Consider the following 22,490-nt stretch of genomic DNA (forward strand, 5'->3'; position numbering starts at 1 on the left):
GCATATAATCATAGGCGATGTTTTGTTCGACCATATTACCGTACTCATAACCACTTGCGAAGGCATCCTAAATCCTTTACTGGATTATCATACCTCAAACTGGTCATTATAAGGCCTGATGTCAACTTTTTGTCACAGTCGAACCAACTTTTGAGGATTGACCGTGACCATGTTGATATCCACGTTAAGTGGAAACGGATCGGTGTTGATCTGCATTACTTTTTTTTCATTCTCAAGAAATTTTAGCATTCTTTAGTCAATGTTGTCTTGGATGACATTCCTGAAAATAACATATTTGTTAGTGGGATGACAACGAGTTCTATCCCATTTGCAATACTCTATCTTTTTCAATTCTTCGATCGTAGGTATTTTATGATTGATATGGATTTTAATAAATTTCACGACCAACATTATATCAAAGATCCCATCGACCTGGGTAATATCAAATGTACATGCCCTTTGAGTTTTCTTTATGGCCGGCACAATTGCTTTTATTTTAACTAATGTCAAATAGATGAATGACTACTTGGCCACTACTCCGCCCGCTGCCATTGTATAGTTAGGATCATAATAGTACGTTCCGATTGACGAATTCTTCTCCCTTGTTCCCTCTTAAAGAAGAGTTTCTTACCTGGATACCTTCCTAATTAGATCATATAAATATGCAAACTCCATTCTGATGAACTTTTCATGGAGTTTGTATTCCAAACCATCTTGGGCTAGTTGTACAAATTCAGTTTTTGGTCGTGACTATTTTGCAGCGGCTTTTTGCTCTTTTAAACCAGACGATATAGTTTTCATATGATTCACCTGGCAACTGCTAAAAATGTGCAAAGTCGATCATATAAATTTTGCTATCCTTGTAGAAGAACTGTGTATGGAATCTCTCTTCCATTTCTTACTATGTTTTAATAGAGTTTGGCAACAGATTAAAGTACCAAGTAAAAGCCAGTGTAGTTAAAGAGTGGTTAAGCAGTTGTAATTTGTAATAATCATTATTAGCCAGTTCTTCACATTGCATAGTAAATTGACCCATGTGTTCTATGGTCGATTGACCAATGTCACTTTTAAATAGCGAAGAATTAGGTCGGTAGTTTCTCCGTTATGGATGTTGCCGATCTATCTATTCAAGATAGGTTTTTTGATAGACGGAAGTGTTAGTACGACAAAAAAACTTGGCCTATCACTTCTTGGACCAATTATAAAACTTGGCTGCAATATAAATGGCAAGGTTCGGCCATTACATGTGTCTCGGGACCTACCAGATATTGTCCTCCATTGTGAGGAATATTCTTAAGGAAAGGTTGCCCTTGTGTATTCCTTGATTTTTGGCATAATGAATGAAATTCTTGTTCTCCCGTTCAATTCATTTGAATCAAGCAGGCGGATGAACATTCAGCACATCATGTACTAAAGCAGGATTTATTTTCCATTGTAAAAGTGGCACCAACAGTCTGGTGCCAAATTTCTGACAGAACTAGGCTTAATAGTTTGTTGAGGCACGACATGTATTCTTTCAACAAAAAATAGGCATAGAACGGCCCGTGTTTCAGGGGTCAAACATGGACTGGATCCTTGATATTCCGTGTGTCACTTTATGGAAGTATGATTTCTTTGTATGGTTACTTGAGTATCTAAGCATTCATAAGAGTTAAGTTGAACAGTGTATATCATCTGAAACATAAGCGTATACAAAAAAATCCCAACATGTACATCCACACAACCAACAAGTCACAGAGTCCACCTAGCTGGGAACTCAATATATATGTCCAAAAGGATGCCAAATATATGACCTTATTAAAAATAACAACATAAAGACTCTAGCGATTGGACTGCGGTGAACTACAATTGGTCATTTTTTAACTGAAAATTTGAGAACTCATCGGCGAGGTTCACGTACTCCTCCACAAATGTATCCTCCTATAGGGTACTGATATTAATGAAATAATCTGGTTAATATTTTAAAACATTATCCCAGGTGGGAATGAGTGATCAACTCAATGCTACTATTATCCTAAGTTGCACACGTTATCGACGCATTCAGGCATATGTAATGATAACATCACAAAACAGTTTGTTCTTAAGTTATTTCTTTAATGCATGGATGACATGATATGCAAATACATAGCTCGGGATCAACAACAATTATATACTTTCCACACCAATACTATTATCAATAAACAGTCGATCATATGCGCAATGGTTGGCCCACAACACAACCTAACAATGTAATGGTATACATGGTTTAGCCAAGTAGTTATTATTTTCGGTTCAAACAGTAAATTGGCAAAGATGGGATACCGCCTTTGTATCATGGGTCTTGACCTGGATCACATGGCTTATTGTGGCACTAGATGGCTTCTTACCAATGTCTCTTAATCCAAAATGGAGTTTACTACCCAATGGTCCACGTAATTCAATTTGTTAAAAGTAAGGCTCGTCACCCAAGGACAATCACAACTAGGATAAGGGTTGTCAACAATGCCCCAAATGTGGAGAAGGTTCATCACCCCAAATCTATCAATAACACAGTTGGCTTGCGGCCTTCATTAATGCTCAATGGTCACTATGGGGAGGCTCGCCACCCAATGTTTTTCCTACATGACGAGCTCATCACCCAATGTTTTACTGATGTAGCAGGCACATCACCCGAGCATAAGTCGACAGCTCAGAAATGATGTCACATACCACTATGCCCGACTCTTAAGTCTTGCCAGATTTGAACACACTAACAACTATGAATGGACCTCATTCAATAGTAACAGGTTATCCCAGGTTCTTTAGATGACATGCAATCACCTAACATAGAGCAATCGAGCCAAGTATTAAATTGATCTGATTGATCAAGGGAAAACCCTGGATGAATCAGAATTTGGTGCAAAGCATCCCATGTAGTTTCGATTACCGCCAATCACTCAAGTTCCACCTAGGTCGACCATATAAGTCAAGAATGGCCAACCACGGTAGCCATCTTTTTCTCCAACAATTGGTCAGGCTCAATCTCACACCACAACCAACTTATCAACCACATAACAATAATAATATGCAATGTGATAGCATCAATGAATGTATTGATAAACAAGTGCATGAAATATGCCAAGACAATGTATATTACTAAACATCGTTTGGCGTCAACAGTTTCTCTTCATTAGCTATAATAGGGCTCCAAAAAAAGGAAACATTACATTGAGCAAGCATTTCATCATACATGTTAACTACAAACATCAATAATATTAGGATTATAAAAAAAAAAGTAGTTTAGATGTATTCGTCATGTGAATTTTTACTTAATCAAACAAGGTCATGGTCGATCACCTTATAGGGTTGATAAAAGGAAGCTTAGGAGAATAGTCCACACCTTAAGGGGACTTTACTCAATTTAAGGCACTTATAAGGATAATGTTTGGGGAAAAAAAATCACCAGTATCGATCCAAATGTCAAAACTATTGTGAAAATTTTGAGATTTAACTTAAGAAGACTTAGATTAGGAAGTATGGCTCAATCTTTACCTCCGATTGTCGATAGAAAATCCGAAAGTGGCTAGGGCTTTGATTGAAGGGGAGAAGGTAAGAGGGTGAAAAAATCCTCTCAATTCATACATACCTTCACTCTCTTTCTTTTTCTTTTTCTCTCTCTCTCTTCTCTTCTTTTTCTCTCTTAAGGCACAAATTTGTATGGGGTGAAGGGGCTCCCAAAATGGGCGTTAGTAGGACAACCTTCACCTAAAAGATTTAGGCAGAACAACATTATTTCACGACGTCTTTGAGATCAAAATATCAAACTTAGCAAGAGACAATCAATCACAAAGAAAGCATATAAAGAATAAATCAATCACTATGATGCGCAAAGAGTTATAGTGGTTCGGTGCTTAACTCCACACCTACTCCACTCCCAAAATTACTATCCACGTAATTTTGGCTTTCACTATTTAAGGTTTTCACAGGTTCACCTTAACAACCGTATACAGTTTGTGTGATTTTCACGGGCTCGCCACAACAAAACTCACTGCGTGATTTTCACGGGCTCACTACAACAAAACCCACTTTGTGATTTTTACGGGCTTACCACAAAACAACCCTTTTGAGATTTCCAGGCTATCTCAGAAAAATCCAAATAGAAATGAAAGTAAAACAATACTTATCTTCAATTAGGGAGTCGAAGACGTAACAGTAGCTCGGAATGCAGCGATCTTCTTTCTTAAGATATAGATGAAGCCGTGTATGTGTTCATCCCAAAAAGAATGTAGGGATCTAATATATTTTCAATGAAATGAACAATACCCTAATGCTGTAAATTTGATTATCTAATCTCAAGTAGAGTATGAATTACTCAATTAAAATAGTTTAAACAAACTTGAGAAATATAATAGAATTAGCTAAATCAAATATAAGAATTACCGTTCGAGTAGCTTAAAGATGCTTGGACTTTCATTCTTTTCTTGGGAAGATGGATCTATATTTTTCATTTTTTGAAAGAGTAAGAGAAAGCCTTTATTTATAGCCTAATGTATTGGAAATTCGGTTAGCTTGATTTTAGGTTTGACTGGCCGAATTCTAAAGATTGCGTTCCAACGGATTTTCAGATTTTGCAAGATTTAATCTTTCAAAACTTCAGCTGGCCCAAGTCAAGATTCGATTGGCCGAATATATGGTTCGGATGGCCGAATCTCAATGAGATCCGAAATCTTATCTCGCTGGAAACTTGACCGAACATCCTTCGGGCTGGCTGAACTCAAGGTTGGACTGGCCGAACTTGCTCTGAAAATTTTCTGTCTCACTGTATACTTGCTCGAATAATGTTGGGTTGGCCGAAGGTAGTTAGGCTGACCTAACTTTAGCGTATTTTACTTAGAGTAATATATTATTGTGATATTATATGAAATACACATAACCTAGGGTCAATCTAAGGTAATACCACCTGATGATTGACACTTACAAAGTATTCTGATTTTTGAACCAAGTAAGGCTTTAAAGACTTGAGATGTTGAGTCTTCCTTGAGATGTTGATCGAGTCTTTATGAAGTCTTCATGAGTTGTCGAAGCGTATCTTCATGAGTGCTTGTGCTCCTTTCAGGACTACGAAATTTGACAATCTTAATTGTGCTTAAGTATAGGCACTTACAATTTCCAACTAGTGGGGCTCCATAGGGGGGTGTGAAGGTCAATCTATGATATAGGATGAGTGCCCCTAGTGGAGATCTAGATATGGATACGATCGCTCCAACACTTAGATGCGTCGATTAACGGGTATGGTCCTAAGTCATTTTGATGGTTGCCTATCATTGATCAGAGCCGCGATTATACGAATACGTACACAATATTAATTTAAGTCAATGTCCTTACTTTGATCTAAATCTAATGTTCTGGAAGCCATAACTTCGACAAACACTGGACCGGAACACTTAAGTTCATAACTTTCCTAAGGGCAGTCGCCCAACTCGTGCGTTTGACTTGCAAGCCCAAGTTGAACGATTTGAGAAGTGATCTCGGCTCAACGTTTGCAATGGACATCAAGCTCGATAAGAATGTCTGTCTTATCTAAGTTCATATGTACGTTTCTAGAATGAGTTAAGATATGGGACTTCTCATATACAACAATTAGTACTTGGGTTAGCTAAGTTCATAGCACGATCTATCTACAATTAATGAAAATGGGTATTTGGTCCTAATTGTTCTAAGTTCATCGATTATAGGGTAAATAGGGTACTCAGTCAAGTCCGTACGGTCTTTTGATGGTAACGCTTATGGACGTACTAGGGCTTAGAACGAAAATTTTACAGGATGTTACATCATCTAATTCAAACTCTCAGTTTGATTGGTCATCCATTTGTTGAAAGTTTCAGCCTAAATTCGTGCTTGCTCAACCTAAGCTCGTGACTACCCTACAATATGTTAAATCCCCATTTGATTTGTATATCACTTAACCTAGTTGACATTATCTCAAGATGATCAGTCTGAGATAAAGATGCCCTATCCTAATTTGGAGGATTGGGCACTGGGTTTGGTTATGGATTTAATAGCTCAGGTGCTAGCTGCACCTAAATTTGCTCATATGGTAAATGAGGTTCATTAGCCTCAGAAGTATTACGAGTATTTCTTATGCTCATATTTTACTATTGCACCAGTATGTTTATCAATAATTTGGTGTCCTAACAGATGTGCCAAAAATTGTTAGCACTTGATTTGTTTTTTGTCACATGTGACTATATGCGGACGTGTTAAAACTAATTGTATGACTTGATTCAAACCGAACAACTTGACCCCAAGCGCCAATATATGCAAATACGTAAAGTACGATTGTATATGACTGAGACTTAAGAAGATCGGTCGCCTATTCAGCCACGCGCAAGATAATTTTAATAAGATCATACAATTATTAGAGGGTGGGGTTCTTCCTCTGAAGATGAGTTGCACATTGACTTCCATACAAAACGACTTTTATAAGCATAAACAGTCAAACAAAAATGAAACACGTACAATCATCACAGGGAGCAACTGAAAAATGCCTTTATGAAAGATGAATTGCTTGTATTGGAACTAAGAATATCCAACGTATGCACGTAAACTTGGATTACAACTAAATATTACTACTGATGGTTTACATTTAAAAATTACCGCTATTGAATTAACGCTTCTCTTAGGATAAAATTAAGTTATAATAAGGAAATATAATTTGATTGATTTGATTGACTTGGTATAAGATGACTTACTTTGTGGATTTCCCGGCAATTTATAAATCTTTTACGTGGCTGTTTTTTCTTTCTTTAATGGTTACAGTGACTAATTTGTCGCCGCGTTAGCCTTTCAAATCCTTCGTTCTCTTCTCCAGACATCCTTCTCTTCTTGACCTGTCCTTTTTAACCGTTCTTTCTGTCAGACCACTTTCCCACCATTTGGAGGCCTCAATTGTGTCCTGTCAGAGGAGGTATATCATCAATTAATGCCTACTGTAATTCTATAAAAATCAGTAAAAATTGTTCTAAATATTTCTAATGATCTCAAGCACGACAACGGTTCTTTTCTAATTAGCTCTCTCAAGAATAGTAAAAAACAAGGTACAAGTAAAAAACAAGGTACAACAGGCCACTGAAGGGGAAATTGTACCAATCCCATTCATTAGAATTTTGGGTTGTAGAGGATGTAAAGTGGGCCCCACAGCTTGAACAGTTTGGATTAAAGCACATGTATGTAAAACGTTCAGTACCTCGTGCCTGCTTATAGATAGTCATGCTCAGCCACAGCGCAATATACACGAATTTTCAGTTATGAGAAGTGGACCATGATGCGGTAATCCAGACCATTGCTATGGTGGTGATAAACTATCATGGGGTGATTCATCGTAAAAACTTTGATACGCCGGCAGATTGTGATAGTTGATACACAGGCACTAAGAAATCGCATACATGCAATATAGAAAACTTAAATTAAACCTACTTTAGATGGACAATGGTTTAAAATATTGAACTAAACATCCAAGAAACTAAGTAGATTGATGGACACTTATTGGGTGGTTGAGATGAAAATTAGACAATGGTCCTAATTCAGCATACAAGTGTTCACGAATCGGAGGTTGATATTGTTCAAAAAATCTAATCTTGGGTTGATGAATATCGACAGTGGTCCTAAAGTTTGGATAGCTATTTCGAGTTAACATGTAACATGTGTACAATTTTTTAGTGCCTGCATATCAACCATCGCACTGCGAGAGCATCAAATAAAATTCCCAAACAACAAGAGAAAAGCTTTGACACTCTGACAGAGCGTGTTGGAAGATGATACGCTATAAACTGCATATATGGGATTAAAATAATTCAAATAAACTGTCCAAATTTTGGTTCCGAGTTTAGATGTATCATGGACTAAAAATTACGCTTGTTTGATCAAATAAAACTGTCCAAATTTTGGTTTTAGATGTATCATGGACTAAAAATTACGCTTGTTTGATCAATTTATTATCGGATTGGTGGACCTTTATTGGATGGTAATGAAAATCATCCGATGGTCCTATTTCAATGAACAGATATTCATAAATCAGAGAGAATAGTATTCTTTTAAAACAATAAAAATAAAATTAAGTAACATAAATTAGAAAGATCTATTTCCACAAATTAGACGGTTTAATTCGAGTTAAAATATATGCCAAGTGTATAATACATGACTGCCTGATTGTCAAGCGTCATATGCAGCCCGAGTTTGAAATAACTCACCAAACCATGAAAGAGTTCGTTTTGCGCGTCTGTGCGTCGTAGCTAGAGCTGTATACGAATTGAGTTAGCTCATTTAACTCGCCTGACCCGACTTGAAAAAGCTTGATTTGGCTTGGCTCAAAACTGACTTGAGTAGAGTCAAGCTGAATTTTGGAGCACAAAAAAATTTCGAGAATCAAACTCAGATCGAACCAGTTCAGTGACTTGGTTATTGTTATATTGATGTTTCTCACCAAGTGTTCGATGAAACATCTCAACGAAGTGTGGGCCGACGGTGAGGAATGTATGGATATAAAAAAAATACTGTTGTATTTTGATTTTGATGTTGTTTATTGAATGTTTGATAAAATACCCGTAGGCTAATGCCTGTGTTTGAGAAAATATCTTGGTTCGGACTCAACTCGAATGGGCCTGAGTTGTTGACCGAGCCAACTTGAACTCAAGCTGGGTCAGCTAGTGGCCGAGCCAAGTCGAGCTGAGCCAAGCTCGACTCAGTTTGACTCGTGTACTGCTCTACTCGTATCACGTGTCGGCCCACGGGTGCTTGCATAGTAAGATGCTCCCACGATTTGAACGGTCCATATTTCTTTTACTTAATAAATAAGATATAACCCCAAAATCATGACTCGGATTATCCTAACCTTGGATTTGTTGAGTTGAATGTGATCCGTTAGAACTTTATTTTAATTTTTAAAGTTCAGACACTGATAATTATGTTCAAACTTATATTATCAAATCAATATTCTCATATATCCTGTGTAGTTTAGAAATGATAACATGGACGGTTCGGATCACATGATAATCTTAATTAGTGGGCCCCAGTGAGGCGACACATGAAAGGACTCTATGTCGCGACAGAGGCAAAAACGAACCCAGTAGAATCTCCCTCCAAGCCCTTCGATTGCCTTCTTTCCCCATTGCTCCTCTCTCTCTCTCTCTCTCTCTCTCAATCGGAAAATTTCCAAAAATAAAAATAAAAATCCAAAACTTTACCGTTGTTTCCCGCCAAAAAGAGAAGAAAAGAAAGGAAGAGGAAGAAGAAGAAGAAGAACGAAAGAAAGAAAGAAAAATCCAATGGCGAAAGACGATGACGAATTCCGAGGCGAGGTCGAAGAGCGCCTCATCAACGAGGAATACAAGATCTGGAAGAAGAACACGCCCTTCCTCTATGACCTCGTCATCACGCACGCCCTGGAATGGCCGTCGCTGACCGTGCAGTGGCTGCCGGGCCGCGAGGAGCCGCCGGGGAAGGACTACTCGGTGCAGAAGATGGTGCTCGGGACCCACACGTCGGAAAACGAGCCTAATTACCTGATGGTGGTCCAGGTGCAGCTGCCGCTTGAGGACGCGGAGAATGACGCCCGTCAGTATGATGACGACAGAGGCGAAGTTGGTGGGTTTGGATGCACCAACGGGAAGGTAATATCAGATTTTGATCTTCTTCTTCTTCTTCTTCTTCTTCTTCTTCTTTTCCTTGATATGTGTTTTGGTAGATAGGAAAGGGGTGGTTTTTTTTTTTTTTTTTCGGGAGAGGATTATTTCATTTATTTATTTAGGAGTTGGGTTTTGTTGGATAGGGCAGGATTTGTTTTATTTATATGGTTTTTTACTTTTTTTGGGGGTGTTTCTGGAAATTGGTTTTGGCTGAGTGTGTTTGGTTGCCCCAAATATTATGAAATTTCATGATTAATCGGTCTAGTTTGGTGTCAAATTTCATGATATTTCATGAAATTTGGTGCAACCAAACACACTCTTAGATATGAAGTAGGTGTTCTTAACTTTGGCATTAAAGATGAGTATGAGCTGCTGTGTGTTCCTTGTATTAACTCTCTCTCTCTCTCTCTCTCTCGATACACTTATGGGAATGCCTACAAGTACGCACGAGGAGATATGCATTGGTTAGGTTTAGACATTAGAAGGTTGACACAATAGGATGGGATTCACATATGATAAGGATTATGCATACGTTAATCTCAACCATTCAGAGATCAGATCAAAATACTTCTGCTCCCCTGCAAGTAGGGATATCAATAATGCCCAACTTGCATAATGCCTTGTGAAACCTATGTTTTGCGATTGCCTTTGTAAAACAGTCTGTCAAATGATCTTTGGTTCTCGCAAACAGAGTCGAAATTGCCCTAACTTGAACTTTTTCTCTGACAAAGTGACAATCTACTTTGATTTGTATGATTCTTTCACGAAACATGGGAATTGATGCAATTTGAATAGCCACTTGATTGTCAAATAACATTTTTATTGGTTCTTGGATTGCGAGTTCCATGGCGTCAAGCAATGGTTTAATCCAACCCATAGCCTGTTTGCAGCCATCACTCTACATTCAGCTTCAACAATAGAGCATGCTACCATGTTTTTCTGATGCTTCTACACAGGATTGGATTGGCACCCACTAAGGTATACATAGAGGTGGCAACGTGCTAGCCAAACCCAGCCCCAATGACCTGGCCGTAAAGGGCCCCAGGGCTTGGGCCACTAAACTTGGCTTGAGGGCTGGGCTAGGGCTTAAAATCTAGGCCCGGTGTTCAGGTTGGGCCCATTTCCCAAGTGTATACTGCATAGTATGTACTACATTAGGTATTAGTAACTTAGCCTATAGAATCTGTATGCTAGTGTATATAATAATATGAAGAACCTTAATACTTTGGTAGTGTGATCGATGATACACATGCAGTTAAACTGTCCAAATTGTGGACCCCACTTTATATCGTAAACAATATATTGATGCACATATTTAAGTCCATGAATTTGGTGGATGCTTGGGCGGTGCATATGCTTGGTTGATGATAATCTTATTCGACACGGGTGTCCCATTCAAAAACTTTAATTATCTGGAAGAGCATGATGGTTCATAAACACACACCCACCAATTGTACACCATACACGTAGCATATGTGTAACTTCTCTTTAACATATAGGGCCAGCCCTAGCCTAGCCGTGGCCCCGTCCCTAGCCAAGCCTTAGCCTGACCCGGCCCTCTACTATGTTCAAATTGCAGTAACATTTCATCAGAACTTTTCAATGAAAACCCTTAAAATATCTAAGGATTTTATCAAATTGCAGTAACATATCATCGGAACTCCTTTTCAATGAAAACCCTTAAAATATCTTAGGATTTTATTTATGAGTTACGACATCCATATGAGCAAAACAAGGAACGGCTTGAGATATCTCTGGACGTGTAATGGTAAGATATATAAGTTGACCTATTAGCCTATGGTACCGTTCAATATCTTTTATTGGCTTTCCTACTTTTACTTGAGCTGAACATTTCATCAACTGGCATATCAACGGGCTTAACAACTAATTTGCTTGTTTTCTAAGATATATCTTCTTTGTGAAATGAATGTACCTTCTTTTATGATGCAATCCCTACTCCTAAAAAATATTTTAATTTTTTGACTTCCTTCATATTAAATTAAGAATTGAGATAACTCTTTAGCCGTTTGATCGGTTGCGATCATTTCCCATGGCTATGACCATGATGTAATCGACATATATTAAAACAGCTGCTCTTCAAACTTTGTCTTCTTGACAGATAAAGTATAATTGGCACAGCTTGACAATAACTGAAGGCAACTTGAGCCGAAATTAGTTTTTTCAGGCAATTCTCTTAGTGATTGATTGTTTAAGGCCATATCTTGCCTTTCTCAGAATAAATAAATAAATAAATCTTGCCTTTCTTAGTTAACACACTGCTAGAGTATAGGACAATATGTATAGTTGTATATGTACAACTATACATACATAGATAGCCGTATGAATGGATGCATGTATATCTGTTAATATCTTTACAAATTTCCCACCTCTTCTATATATTCTTGTCATTCTCATCAATGGAAAACACAATATTCTTCAAAATGTAGTCCTAAAATATAACATGGTATCAAAGGCGTTCATCGCTCCTCTGTCCATCATCAATACCCTCTATCTGATCTCAATCATCCGTTGTTCTTTCGCCAGATTTATCTTCTCCACAATAGATCCTATTCCAATCCTAACATTGAACCCACCTCCACGTTTAAATGGCGTTCCGACCACAGTTAACCCATCTACAATCCTAGACCATGAACCCACCAAAACCAATACCAATACCATCCATCACACGAGTAGCCCTGATGCAACACCCAATCGCAGCACATTAGGATCATCTACCGCACCCCTGTTACTTCATCTAGCCTCATCTTTGACAACCCGCAAAAATAACACCTGGAATCAGACTTGATTTGATATAACCCGCCATCACCATCTTCTTCTTCAGCCTGCATCGTCTGCTGCCATCGTTTTTGGCAATCCACCGTTGTGTTCTTGGTTTCTGGTAATCCACCACTGCGCACCATCTCTGCCTATTGTCATCATCATCTCAACCTACCACCACTACTGCTGATTTCGTCATAGGCCCCTCCTACCATCACTGCATTTCAGATCCAATGCCTAGACCCACCATTTGTTTAAGATTAAGCATCAGATCATCTCATATCCAGAAGCAGCACCTGCTCCAAAACCAAAACCCAAATCTAGATCTGGACCATTGTCCAACATTGTTTCCTGCACCTCCTCAGCTTGTTGAATTTTCTCCTCAAACGAATGCCATAGTCTTGTCTTTGTCTGTGTTTTAAGTTTGTCCCTTGCTGCTAGTGTCATGTTTGTTGTGCCCATGATTTGTAGGCCAGTGTTGTGCTGGTTCATTGCCCGTTCATCGGCCAAATTTGGTTGGACTTCTTCAGTAGGTTTAATTTCAGCGGATGCCTCCCGCCCTCTGCTTCGTCCATGCTAGCATCCTGGCATGGCTTCAAGACGGAAAAATCTACGACCAGGATCTGGAGAATGTGTATCCTGGCCATCTGGTGGGCAGTATGGGAGGAGAGGAACAACAGGTGCTTTAATGACATCCACGCTTCGGTTCAAGCTGTGGGCTCTCGAGCTAAAAATCTGGTCATCGAATGGCCGGCTAATATTGTGGGGCTGAAGGAGTTTAATCTGTTGTTTTTAGGCTTGTAGTTTTTCTTTTTCTGTTTCTGCTATCTCAGCAGTGCTTTGTCTTCTCTTTTTCTGGTTTTTCTCTTAATAAAATTCCGTTGCCTTTTAAAAAAAAAAGGATCATATTACTCTTTTTTTAAAAAAGGGCCGTCTGTCTGCTTGACCTACTGCAAGTCAACCAAATAGGCCCTAATTGAACACAAATCAAGAATCATTTTGTGGATTAGGACCCATTGCATTAAATGCAATAAAAGAAGACCCAAAAAAAGAGTGATGGTGCACATCTTATAGGCATATAGCCTGGTTGATAAGGGCCAACGCAACCCTTTTGTTATAACATACTGGCTTGGTCCCGCCCGCCTATTTGGCTTTGCCCCTTTGCAGCTGCAAACCTGCAAATCATTTTCCGAATGTGGTGGTGGTGGAGAAGATGGAACACAAGCTATTTGGTTGGAAGAGCTGGTCTCTCTCCTAAGGGGTAGAATTATGCAGATTAAGTCAGCCTTGTAAAGCACGCCCCTATAATATACGTCATTATTCTGTGCCTGATGAGTATCATCCGTTGGGTGGAGAGGGTGACTTTCTTTGGCAATGTTCAGAATCGAAGCACAAATACCACTCAGTTAGCTAGGAAGAAGTTGACAAGATGAAGGGGGATGGGGTTTTGGGCATCAAGAGTCTCAAAGCCATGAATCTTGCTCTGCTGGGAAAATGGTGATGGAGATTCAGGGAGGAGGAAGAGCCTTTATGGAATCAGGTGATCCATAGCAAATGTGGCTCGGAGGAAGTTGGATAGTTCCCTTGGATGTCTGTGCGGTACAAAGCCTCTAGATTGTGGAAGTTGGGAGAAATTTGGACTAAGAAATTGATGACTGCCCATCTGCTGGATTGCATTCTGCAAATTCAAAATTGCCATATAGGGACCTGATATAATGCTTATAAGGGACTTTGCGTCCTAGCTTTTGCTTGGCTTGTGGGCCAAAAACAAGGTGCTGACGATTGACAATCTCAGGAAAATAAGGCTTTCTACAACCAATCGCTGCCCTATGCGCCTTAGAGGAGAGAAGTCGGTGAACCATTTATTTTTCCACTACCCTTTCGCTTTTGTTGTGTTTGGGGTCCATTGAGCTGGATGGGGGTGAAATGAGTGATGTCATTTTCAATGGGACAGTTGTTTAGGGCTTGGGACAGCAGATTGAAGGGTTGCAAGAGGAAGGTGTCTCTATGGCATTTACTGTGCTTGTGGTTCTTTGGGCAATCTGGGGAGAACACAATAATCCAACTTTCTGAGATAAATCATGTCAGGTGACTGAGGTGGTGTTTCTTCTGAAGAGTCTGATTTTGGAATGAGCAGCTGTGGTGAAGATCCTTGGGGTAATCATTGGGATTCTTTTGGGGTTTACCAGGGTTTTCCATCCTGTTTGTATCTTGGATGATGCCTCTTTATCCTTTTGTATTGTTTTGTTTCTTCAATAAAATTTTCATAATCCTTCAAAATAAAAGAGGCAAAAAGAAGTAGAAAAGTGTAGCCAACCTAATGAGCGGACTGCCCTGATTTTTGGGCTGGGCATGTTCACCTTGATCTGCACCAGCTGAGTGTCCCAGCTGTCTCATTCATCTTGCAGGTTGGCACATCTGCATGGGAGTTGGGACAACTCTATCTAACTCTGCAAGTACCTTTAGCAGTGCTCATTTGATAAATGACACTGATTTTTTTTTTTTTTTTTGACAAATTATCTTCACTTTTTAACTACATTAATTGGTTGTCACATTTTGTCTCTGACCTAAAGCATTGACCATTCTACTCCGTTGTTTCATGCCTGCAATCTGTAGCTCCTGACTTCCGAATTGAAGTAGAAAAAATTGTTCAGACCTCGTCCAAAAGTTTATGATGTATCTTATTTTGGGTACTGTCTAGTTGCATCAGAGTTCATCTAGCAAACATTTCAAAAACTCACAGAAATAACAACATGAAAAAGGTCATATGGCCCCGTGCTATCTCTTAACAGAGAACATCCAATGACCATCATCATTCCAGCATCCAAGGGATGCACATCTCCCAAAAGTAACACCTCCAATCCCAAGAGGTTTATTTCCATTCAATATCTCCGTACTAAAGTTGCTTGTAGAATACATGAGTGGGGGAGGAACTGTCATCTGCTGAAATCTGATATCTCAGGGCAAAATGCTTAAGAAACATGTGATTCTAAAATGGGAGCTATTGCGTCGATATGAGGTTCCTATATCTCAGGTCAAATTTTTTTTATTTTGGATGGTCAGGTTGAAATGCTTATAAAATATGTGAGTCTAAAGTCGGAGCTGTTGCCTTGATGTGAGATTCCATGAGCTAAATTCCAGGTGTTGGAATCGCAGAATCTAAAAAGTGATTCAATACACCAATTAGGAAAATATGCTCATCTTGTAGTGAGTTTTGCTAAGCCTACACACATGTACAAGACATGTACATGCCATTACAGGTGCTAGGGTGACTGATAGGTGCAATATCCAAGCTGTCCACTAGGCAGGTCTGACCTTGTAATTGTTCTCGTCTAAAAATAAATCTGGTCCACTTAGCAGGTAGGTGACAATGTTAGGGGCAATTAGATGGGTAAGAAAACTTAGCCAAGTTTTTTCTTTTCTGCCCGTTTTGTAACCTGTGGCCCACCTGACAAGTGGACCAACCTGATTCTTGGGGGAGAGCATCTACATAGTGGCATCCTCTTGTGGATGGATTGGATCTAGTACCACTGTGCTATGCTGGCAGGTGTAGCATGTACCTGACCTGCTTTGTACACACATGTGGGCTTAGTAGAGCTCCTTTCTAATCATATCAATGTCCATGGGTAGAAAAGGTGCACAAAGAACCGTAATGGGAGTTGATGAATGTGTTAAGAAAAACAATTGAACAGAGCTTCATAGTTTAGTTGTTGGTTTCTAGTGGGTTATATGTTCAGCTTGTTGTATGTGCCATAAAGCAAGTTCACATACAGAGTGTAAGCTGGTATAGAAAAGAATAGAAGAGAAAAGAAAAGGAGAGAAGAAAGTTAGGAAAAGAGAAGAGAAGAATAAGGCTACACGCCCCTCACTCTTTCTCCCTATATAGTTAAGTAAAGCAAAAATGCCAACAATACCCCTTATACAAAAAAACAATATTCCCAACATATCCCAAGACCAAATAGGTGGGCCATAGGCCCATAACCACAACCGTCAACACTCCCCCTCAAGTCGGAGAATAAATGTCTTGCATGTCCAGCTTAGGGCATGTTTGGTCCATGGGATTAAATGGTATGGCCAATGGAATTGTATAAGATGGGATTAACACCATTATTGCACAATGATTGCATGTCATGGAAATACCATGGTATTTTGGCCATCCACTCCCCATGTTTGGGATAAAATTCTTACTATGGGAAAAACACTGGATTAAGCAAAACCCCGTTTGGCGGACCACGGAATTGTAATCAATGAACTAAATTCACAATGGATGTCGGTCACTTGTACACATATATAACCAGAATGTCACATTTTAAGGGTGTATATAGATGGATGACATGGATAAAACACATGCATTAATGTGGGGCCCACATGTGTAGTGGATTTCAAAATCCACGGAAATCCTGCATGGGACCAAATGCAATTCCATCCCACCTAATCCCATTTAATACCATGTGCCAAATGCCCCCTTAGAGACTAGTTTGTCGAACTGAGACTTTTCAAGAGCCTTGGTGAATAAATTTGCGACTTGATCGTGGGATAAAATATAAGGTATGTGGATCTCTCCTTGAATGAAATGACAATCAATCTCTATGCTTCGTTTTCTCATGAAACACTAGATTATTGATAATATGTTTCTCAGCTTGATTGTCGTAATGTAATGACACTGGAACCTGTACTTCGAACCCTAATTCTTCGAGAAGAAACTTTAACCATATATGTTCACAAGTTGTATGCGCCATTGCCCTGTATTCAGCTTCAAAACTTGATCTAGCAACTATAATATGTTTCTTACTTCTCCAAGTAATCACATTACTACTTAGGAAGGTGCAGTAACCCATAGTCGACCTTCTATCACATCTTGACCCTGCATAATTTGCATATGAATAACCGGCTACCTGGAGATGGCCACGAGCCTTGTATAAGATATTCTTCCCATTTAAACATTTCAAATACGTGATAATTCTCGTAACTTTTACTAGATGTGATGTTCTTGGACTTTATGAACTGGCTCACCACATTGACTGGGCATGCAATCTCAAGCCTTGTGATGGTCAAATAAATGAGCTTGCTAACAAGTATCTTGTACTTACCAGGGTCTTCTAACACTTCTCATTTTTCGGGTTCAAGCTTGAGGTAAGGATCCATTGGTGTATTAACCAGTTTGGCACCCAACATACCTGTCTCTTCTAATTACTTACAAACATATTTTCTTTGATATAAATTTATTCCAACTTTTGATCTTGCTACTTCAATGCCTAGAAAATATTGAGGAAGACCAAGATCTTTGTTATGAAACTGAGTTTAAAGGTATGACTTCAACTTCTTAATACCCTCCAAGTCATCACCAGTCACTATAATATCATCCATATACATAACAAGTTTTATATGGTGAGATGTAAAGTGCTTTGAAAAAACGAAGTGATCTACCTTACTTCTTTTCAATCTAAACAACACAACCACATCACTGAACTTCTCAAACCATGCCCATGGTGATTGCTTCAGCCCATGTAAAGATTTGTTTAACTTGCATAATTTAGATGACTCTCCCTGAGCAACATACCTAGGGGCTTCGTCCATGTAGATTTCCTCGTGTAAATCTCCTTGTAGGAATGTGTTCTTTACATCTAGCTAGAAAAGAGGCCAATCATGATTTACAATTATTGATAAAAGAACTTGAATCGAATTAAGTTTAGCTATTGTTGAAAATGTATCAAGATAATCTACTTTGTAAATCTGTGTATACCCCTTAGCGACTAGCCTGACTTTGTAACAATCAATTGATCCATCAGTTAAGAACATAACTGTGTACATCCATCTACACTTGATTGGAGTCTTACCTGTTGGAAGATCAATCGGCTTTTAGGTATCATTAGAGTACATGGCTTCCATCTCTTCGTCCATAGCTTTTTTCCAATTTTCATTAGACAATGCCTCATGGACAGACGTAGGAATGGGTACAACAGAAAAGGTGAGGGCAAACTTATGATAATTTGTAGACAAATGGGTGAGAGTAACAAAATTAGAGATGAGATGAGTAACACAAGAATGTTTACCTTTTGGGACAACAATAGGAAGATCATTGACAACCTTAGAAGACTCAAAAGAACTAATAATATTGGTAGCTTTTTTCCAATTTTCATCAAACAATGCCTCATGGCTAGGCTTAGGAATGGTTACAACAGACAAGCTAAGGGCAAACTGATGGGGACATCACGCGCACACGCGCGCTCATGCCTCCCCCCCTACGCACGTACGTACGTAGAAGGAAGACCCCACCATCAATCTGGCTCGATGACGACGTCCAGAGAGGGCCTCCTAGCTAGAAGTCAAGTTTTGGTTCAGAAAAGTGGCCCGATAGTCAAGAAAAGCCCACCATGGGATCTCATGATCGTGGCCTACTCGTCGGATTGGTTTTATATTTTAGGTTTTACTTATTGTTATTATTTAGAACATCGTGAACGTTTTAGATTTTCTTGTTTGGTTTTTATTTTAGTTTACTTCATCGCCAAGTAATAGGTGTCGCACATTGTGCGAGTTTTTGGGTATAGGGTTCTCCCTATAAATAGACACCTCTTGTAGTTCTTTTTATTGATTGAAGTTAATAAAAAAATTTCTGCTTTATTTTTCTGCTCTCTTCGTGAGTTGTGGAAGAATTCAAAAGTGGGTGCGAAGCCCTCCCTTTTCGAAGGGCTAACTACCGTGGTGCGAAGCCACATCGATCCCAATTCACCCCCATCTTCCATCATCTTCTTTTTCCATCTTCCCCTATCATCCATACTTCGAATTTGTCCTTTTGTTGCATCAGATTTCTTCATTGAAGCAGGTTTCCAGATTTCGGCCCGCAGGCGAGCTGAAACTTCGGCAGAGCACCACGCACAAACCGTACATCGGATCGAGCTGAGATTTGGAGGTTTTGGACTCCATCCCTGGCCGACCAGGGCCAAGGTGGCCTTTTTCTGAATAGTGGGCCCCGCACACGTGCGACCGGGATCACACGCACGTCCGTTTGGGCCATTGTTGTTGTCCACACGCGGGATCATCTTTTGGCTCAGGTTTTTATCCTCTTTTATCCTCTCATAGCCATTTTTTCATGAATCCTAACCCTATATTACATGATCCCTAATTGATTTGCCCCTTTTTATCACCTTAGGGTTCCTTGAATTGAAATTAGAGAATCCCTTGGATTAAGGACTGATTTTTATGCATGAGTAGTTGATTTTATTTCCCTTTGACATTGTTTGGCTTATAATTTTATTGGTCCAGTCCTAGCCTGTGTCGGCTTGGACCCGCATAGATTCCCCTTTAATTGAATGTTTGGATTTTCATATGGGATGTGGAATTTGTGTGATTGTTTCTGAATTGATGTGATCTAAGCCTGAAATCTTGCATATCATATTTAAATTCACGTCCTGCATCAAATTTGGTATTAGAGCCTAGGGTTCTTGTAGGGGAATTCATTACATGTTTAGGGTTTGGTTGTTTATGTCCATTATGCATCAATTCTCATCATATATGGCTGTTTAGAAGTCCATAAACCCTGACATAAGCTGCTGAAATTTTTTGTTATCCCCTTATTTGAATTATTTTAGAAATTAGCTTAGCTTTCTATTTCTAGATTTAGAAACTTTCCTTTTCTGTTTTTAGAAACTTCCTTAATCTGTTTTAGAAACTAATTTCATTTCCTTTTTCTTTTTTAGAAACTAGTTCACTTTCCTTTTTCTTTTTAGAAACTAGCTTACTTTCTATTTTTAGAAACTTTCCTTTTTCTTTTTTTAGAAACTAGGTTACTTTTTTTAGAAACTTTCCTAATTTGTTTTTTAGAAACTTTCTTTTTTACGTTTTTAGAAACTAGGTTGCTTTTTTTGAAACTTTCCTAATTCGTTTTCAGAAACTTTCCTTTTTTGTTTTTAGAAACTAGGTTGTTTCTTTTAAAAAAAAAAAAAAAAAAACTCTCATATTTTTGACAACTATATTGCTGAATTTTGGTTGGCACCCTACACTAAACATGGAACAATTGCAAGAGTCACTAAACAAGTTGTCCCAGAAGTTGGAGTTTATGATTAAGTGCTTGGAAATGGACCAATGCTTTGAGCAGCTTGATGAATGCATTGCCCGACTAAAGACCATCACCAGGACAAACCCCACCGTTGGGGTAGATGTCCAATCTCAGGCAGGTGGCCTGAAGGATAGACCAATGAATGGAGTTGGCCAAGGAATCAGTTATGGGCGTGCACCCGTGTACCCACCCCATGAGGGACATCAAGACCACTATTTTGAGGGGTACAACATGTGCAGCCTTGTGACCGGAGAGAGTGCACCAGATGTTAGTGTAGAGTTACCCACTGAGGTCATTCCGGTAGTGGATGAGTTTTGTGATGTTTGTCCTGATGAGTCCCCTAGGAGGGATATAGAGCACACCAGAACATGGGACACTGTAATACCTACAACCGAGTTTACGTTGAATAATTTTGTCGATAGGTCCACAGGTCTAAGTCCTCATGAAGTCGTTACTGATTATAAACCTAGGAAACTTATTGATCTTGTCATTATGTCACTGTCCCATAGGCCGTCAGAGTCTGCAGAGTCCTTTGCGCATCACATTCATTCATGGCATCAAAAAATCAGGCAGAAGATCATGACTAATAATGAACATTGCACATTTTCTAGAGACCAGTATAAATGTTTCAAAGGATTCAATATTGGGGACTTTGTGATGGTCTACATCAGGCCCGAGCGGTATCCTTCGAGGGCTGTTCGTAAGTTACACGTGTGTAGCGCTGGACCCGTCAAAATTATAAAACGAAACGGTCTCAATGCGTATGAGGTAGATCTTTCACCTTCCATGGGAATTAGTTTCACATCTGATGTGGAGGATTTAGTTACTTTTCAGGGGACAACTGATACTTTGTCCGGCCCTTCGCCCACCCATCCTGATTCCCCATATTTATCCCTTGAACCATGGCCCCTTCTCAACCCATTTTCCCAACCTCTACCTCCCATATCTACTTTTCCTAACCTTTCTTCTCAGCATCTACCTCCCATACCTACCCTTCCCGACCCATTTTCTCAGCCTCTACGTCCCATACCTACCCGTCCCGACCCATTTTTCCAACCTCTACCTCCCATATCTACCCTTCCCAATCCATTTTTCCCGCTTCTACGACCCATACCTACCTGTCTCGACCCATGTTCCCAGCCTCTACCTCCCATACTTACCCGTCCCGACCCATCTTCCCAGCCTCTACCTCCCATACCTATCCTTCCCGACTCATTTTCTCAGCCTCTATCTCCCATACCTAACCTTTACACACCTAAAAAGGAAATAGAAGATATCTTGAACCATCAAATAGTTTCAATGTCGGACAGCGGGTTTCAGAAGTACGTGGTTAAATGGAAGTCACGCCCAGCTTCAGACAGCATGTGGCTCACTGAGGAGGAGCTTCAGAGACTTGATCCTGACATCCTGAAGTGGTTCAAGAGTTTTATTTCGCCAGTGGCAAAATCGTTTTAGCCGGGGAGAATTGATGGGGACATCACGCGCACACGCGCGCTCATGCCGCCCCCCCTACGCACGTACGTACGTAGAAGGAAGACCCCACCATCAATCTGGCTCGATGACGACGTCCAGAGAGGGCCTCCTAGCTAGAAGTCAAGTTTTGGTTCAGAAAAGTGGCCCGATAGTCAAGAAAAGCCCACCATGGGATCTCATGATCGTGGCCCACTCGTCGGATTGGTTTTATATTTTAGGTTTTACTTATTGTTATTATTTAGAATATCGTGAACGCTTTAGATTTCCTTGTTTGGTTTTTATTTTAGTTTACTGCATCGCCAAGTAATAGGTGTCGCACATTGTGCGAGTTTTTGGGTATAGGGTTCTCCCTATAACTAGACACCCCTTGTAGTTCTTTGCATTGATTGAAGTTAATAAAAAAATTCCTGCTTTATTTTTCTGCTCTCTTCGTGAGTTGTGGAAGAATTCAAAAGTGGGTGCGAAGCCCTCCCTTTTCGAAGGGCTAACTACTGTGGTGCGAAGCCACATCGGTCCCAATTCACCCCCATATTCCATCATCT

At 39.5% G+C, this 22,490-nt stretch overlaps 1 protein-coding gene across 1 annotated transcript in view; it reads left to right on the plus strand.

Moving 5' to 3' along the window:
• Positions 1-9,117: 9,117 nt before the first annotated feature.
• Positions 9,118-22,490, plus strand: part of LOC131244333 (WD-40 repeat-containing protein MSI1-like) — a 33,855-nt gene continuing 20,482 nt past the window's right edge. Inside the window, exon 1 of the mRNA XM_058243964.1 lies at positions 9,118-9,626. Within this exon, the coding sequence (XP_058099947.1) occupies positions 9,282-9,626 (345 nt within the window). The 5' untranslated portion in view covers positions 9,118-9,281. The remainder of the gene's footprint in view (positions 9,627-22,490) is intronic.

The sequence above is a fragment of the Magnolia sinica genome, chromosome 1 (genome assembly GCF_029962835.1).
Source record: "Magnolia sinica isolate HGM2019 chromosome 1, MsV1, whole genome shotgun sequence".
NCBI classification, from domain to species: Eukaryota; Viridiplantae; Streptophyta; class Magnoliopsida; order Magnoliales; family Magnoliaceae; genus Magnolia; species Magnolia sinica.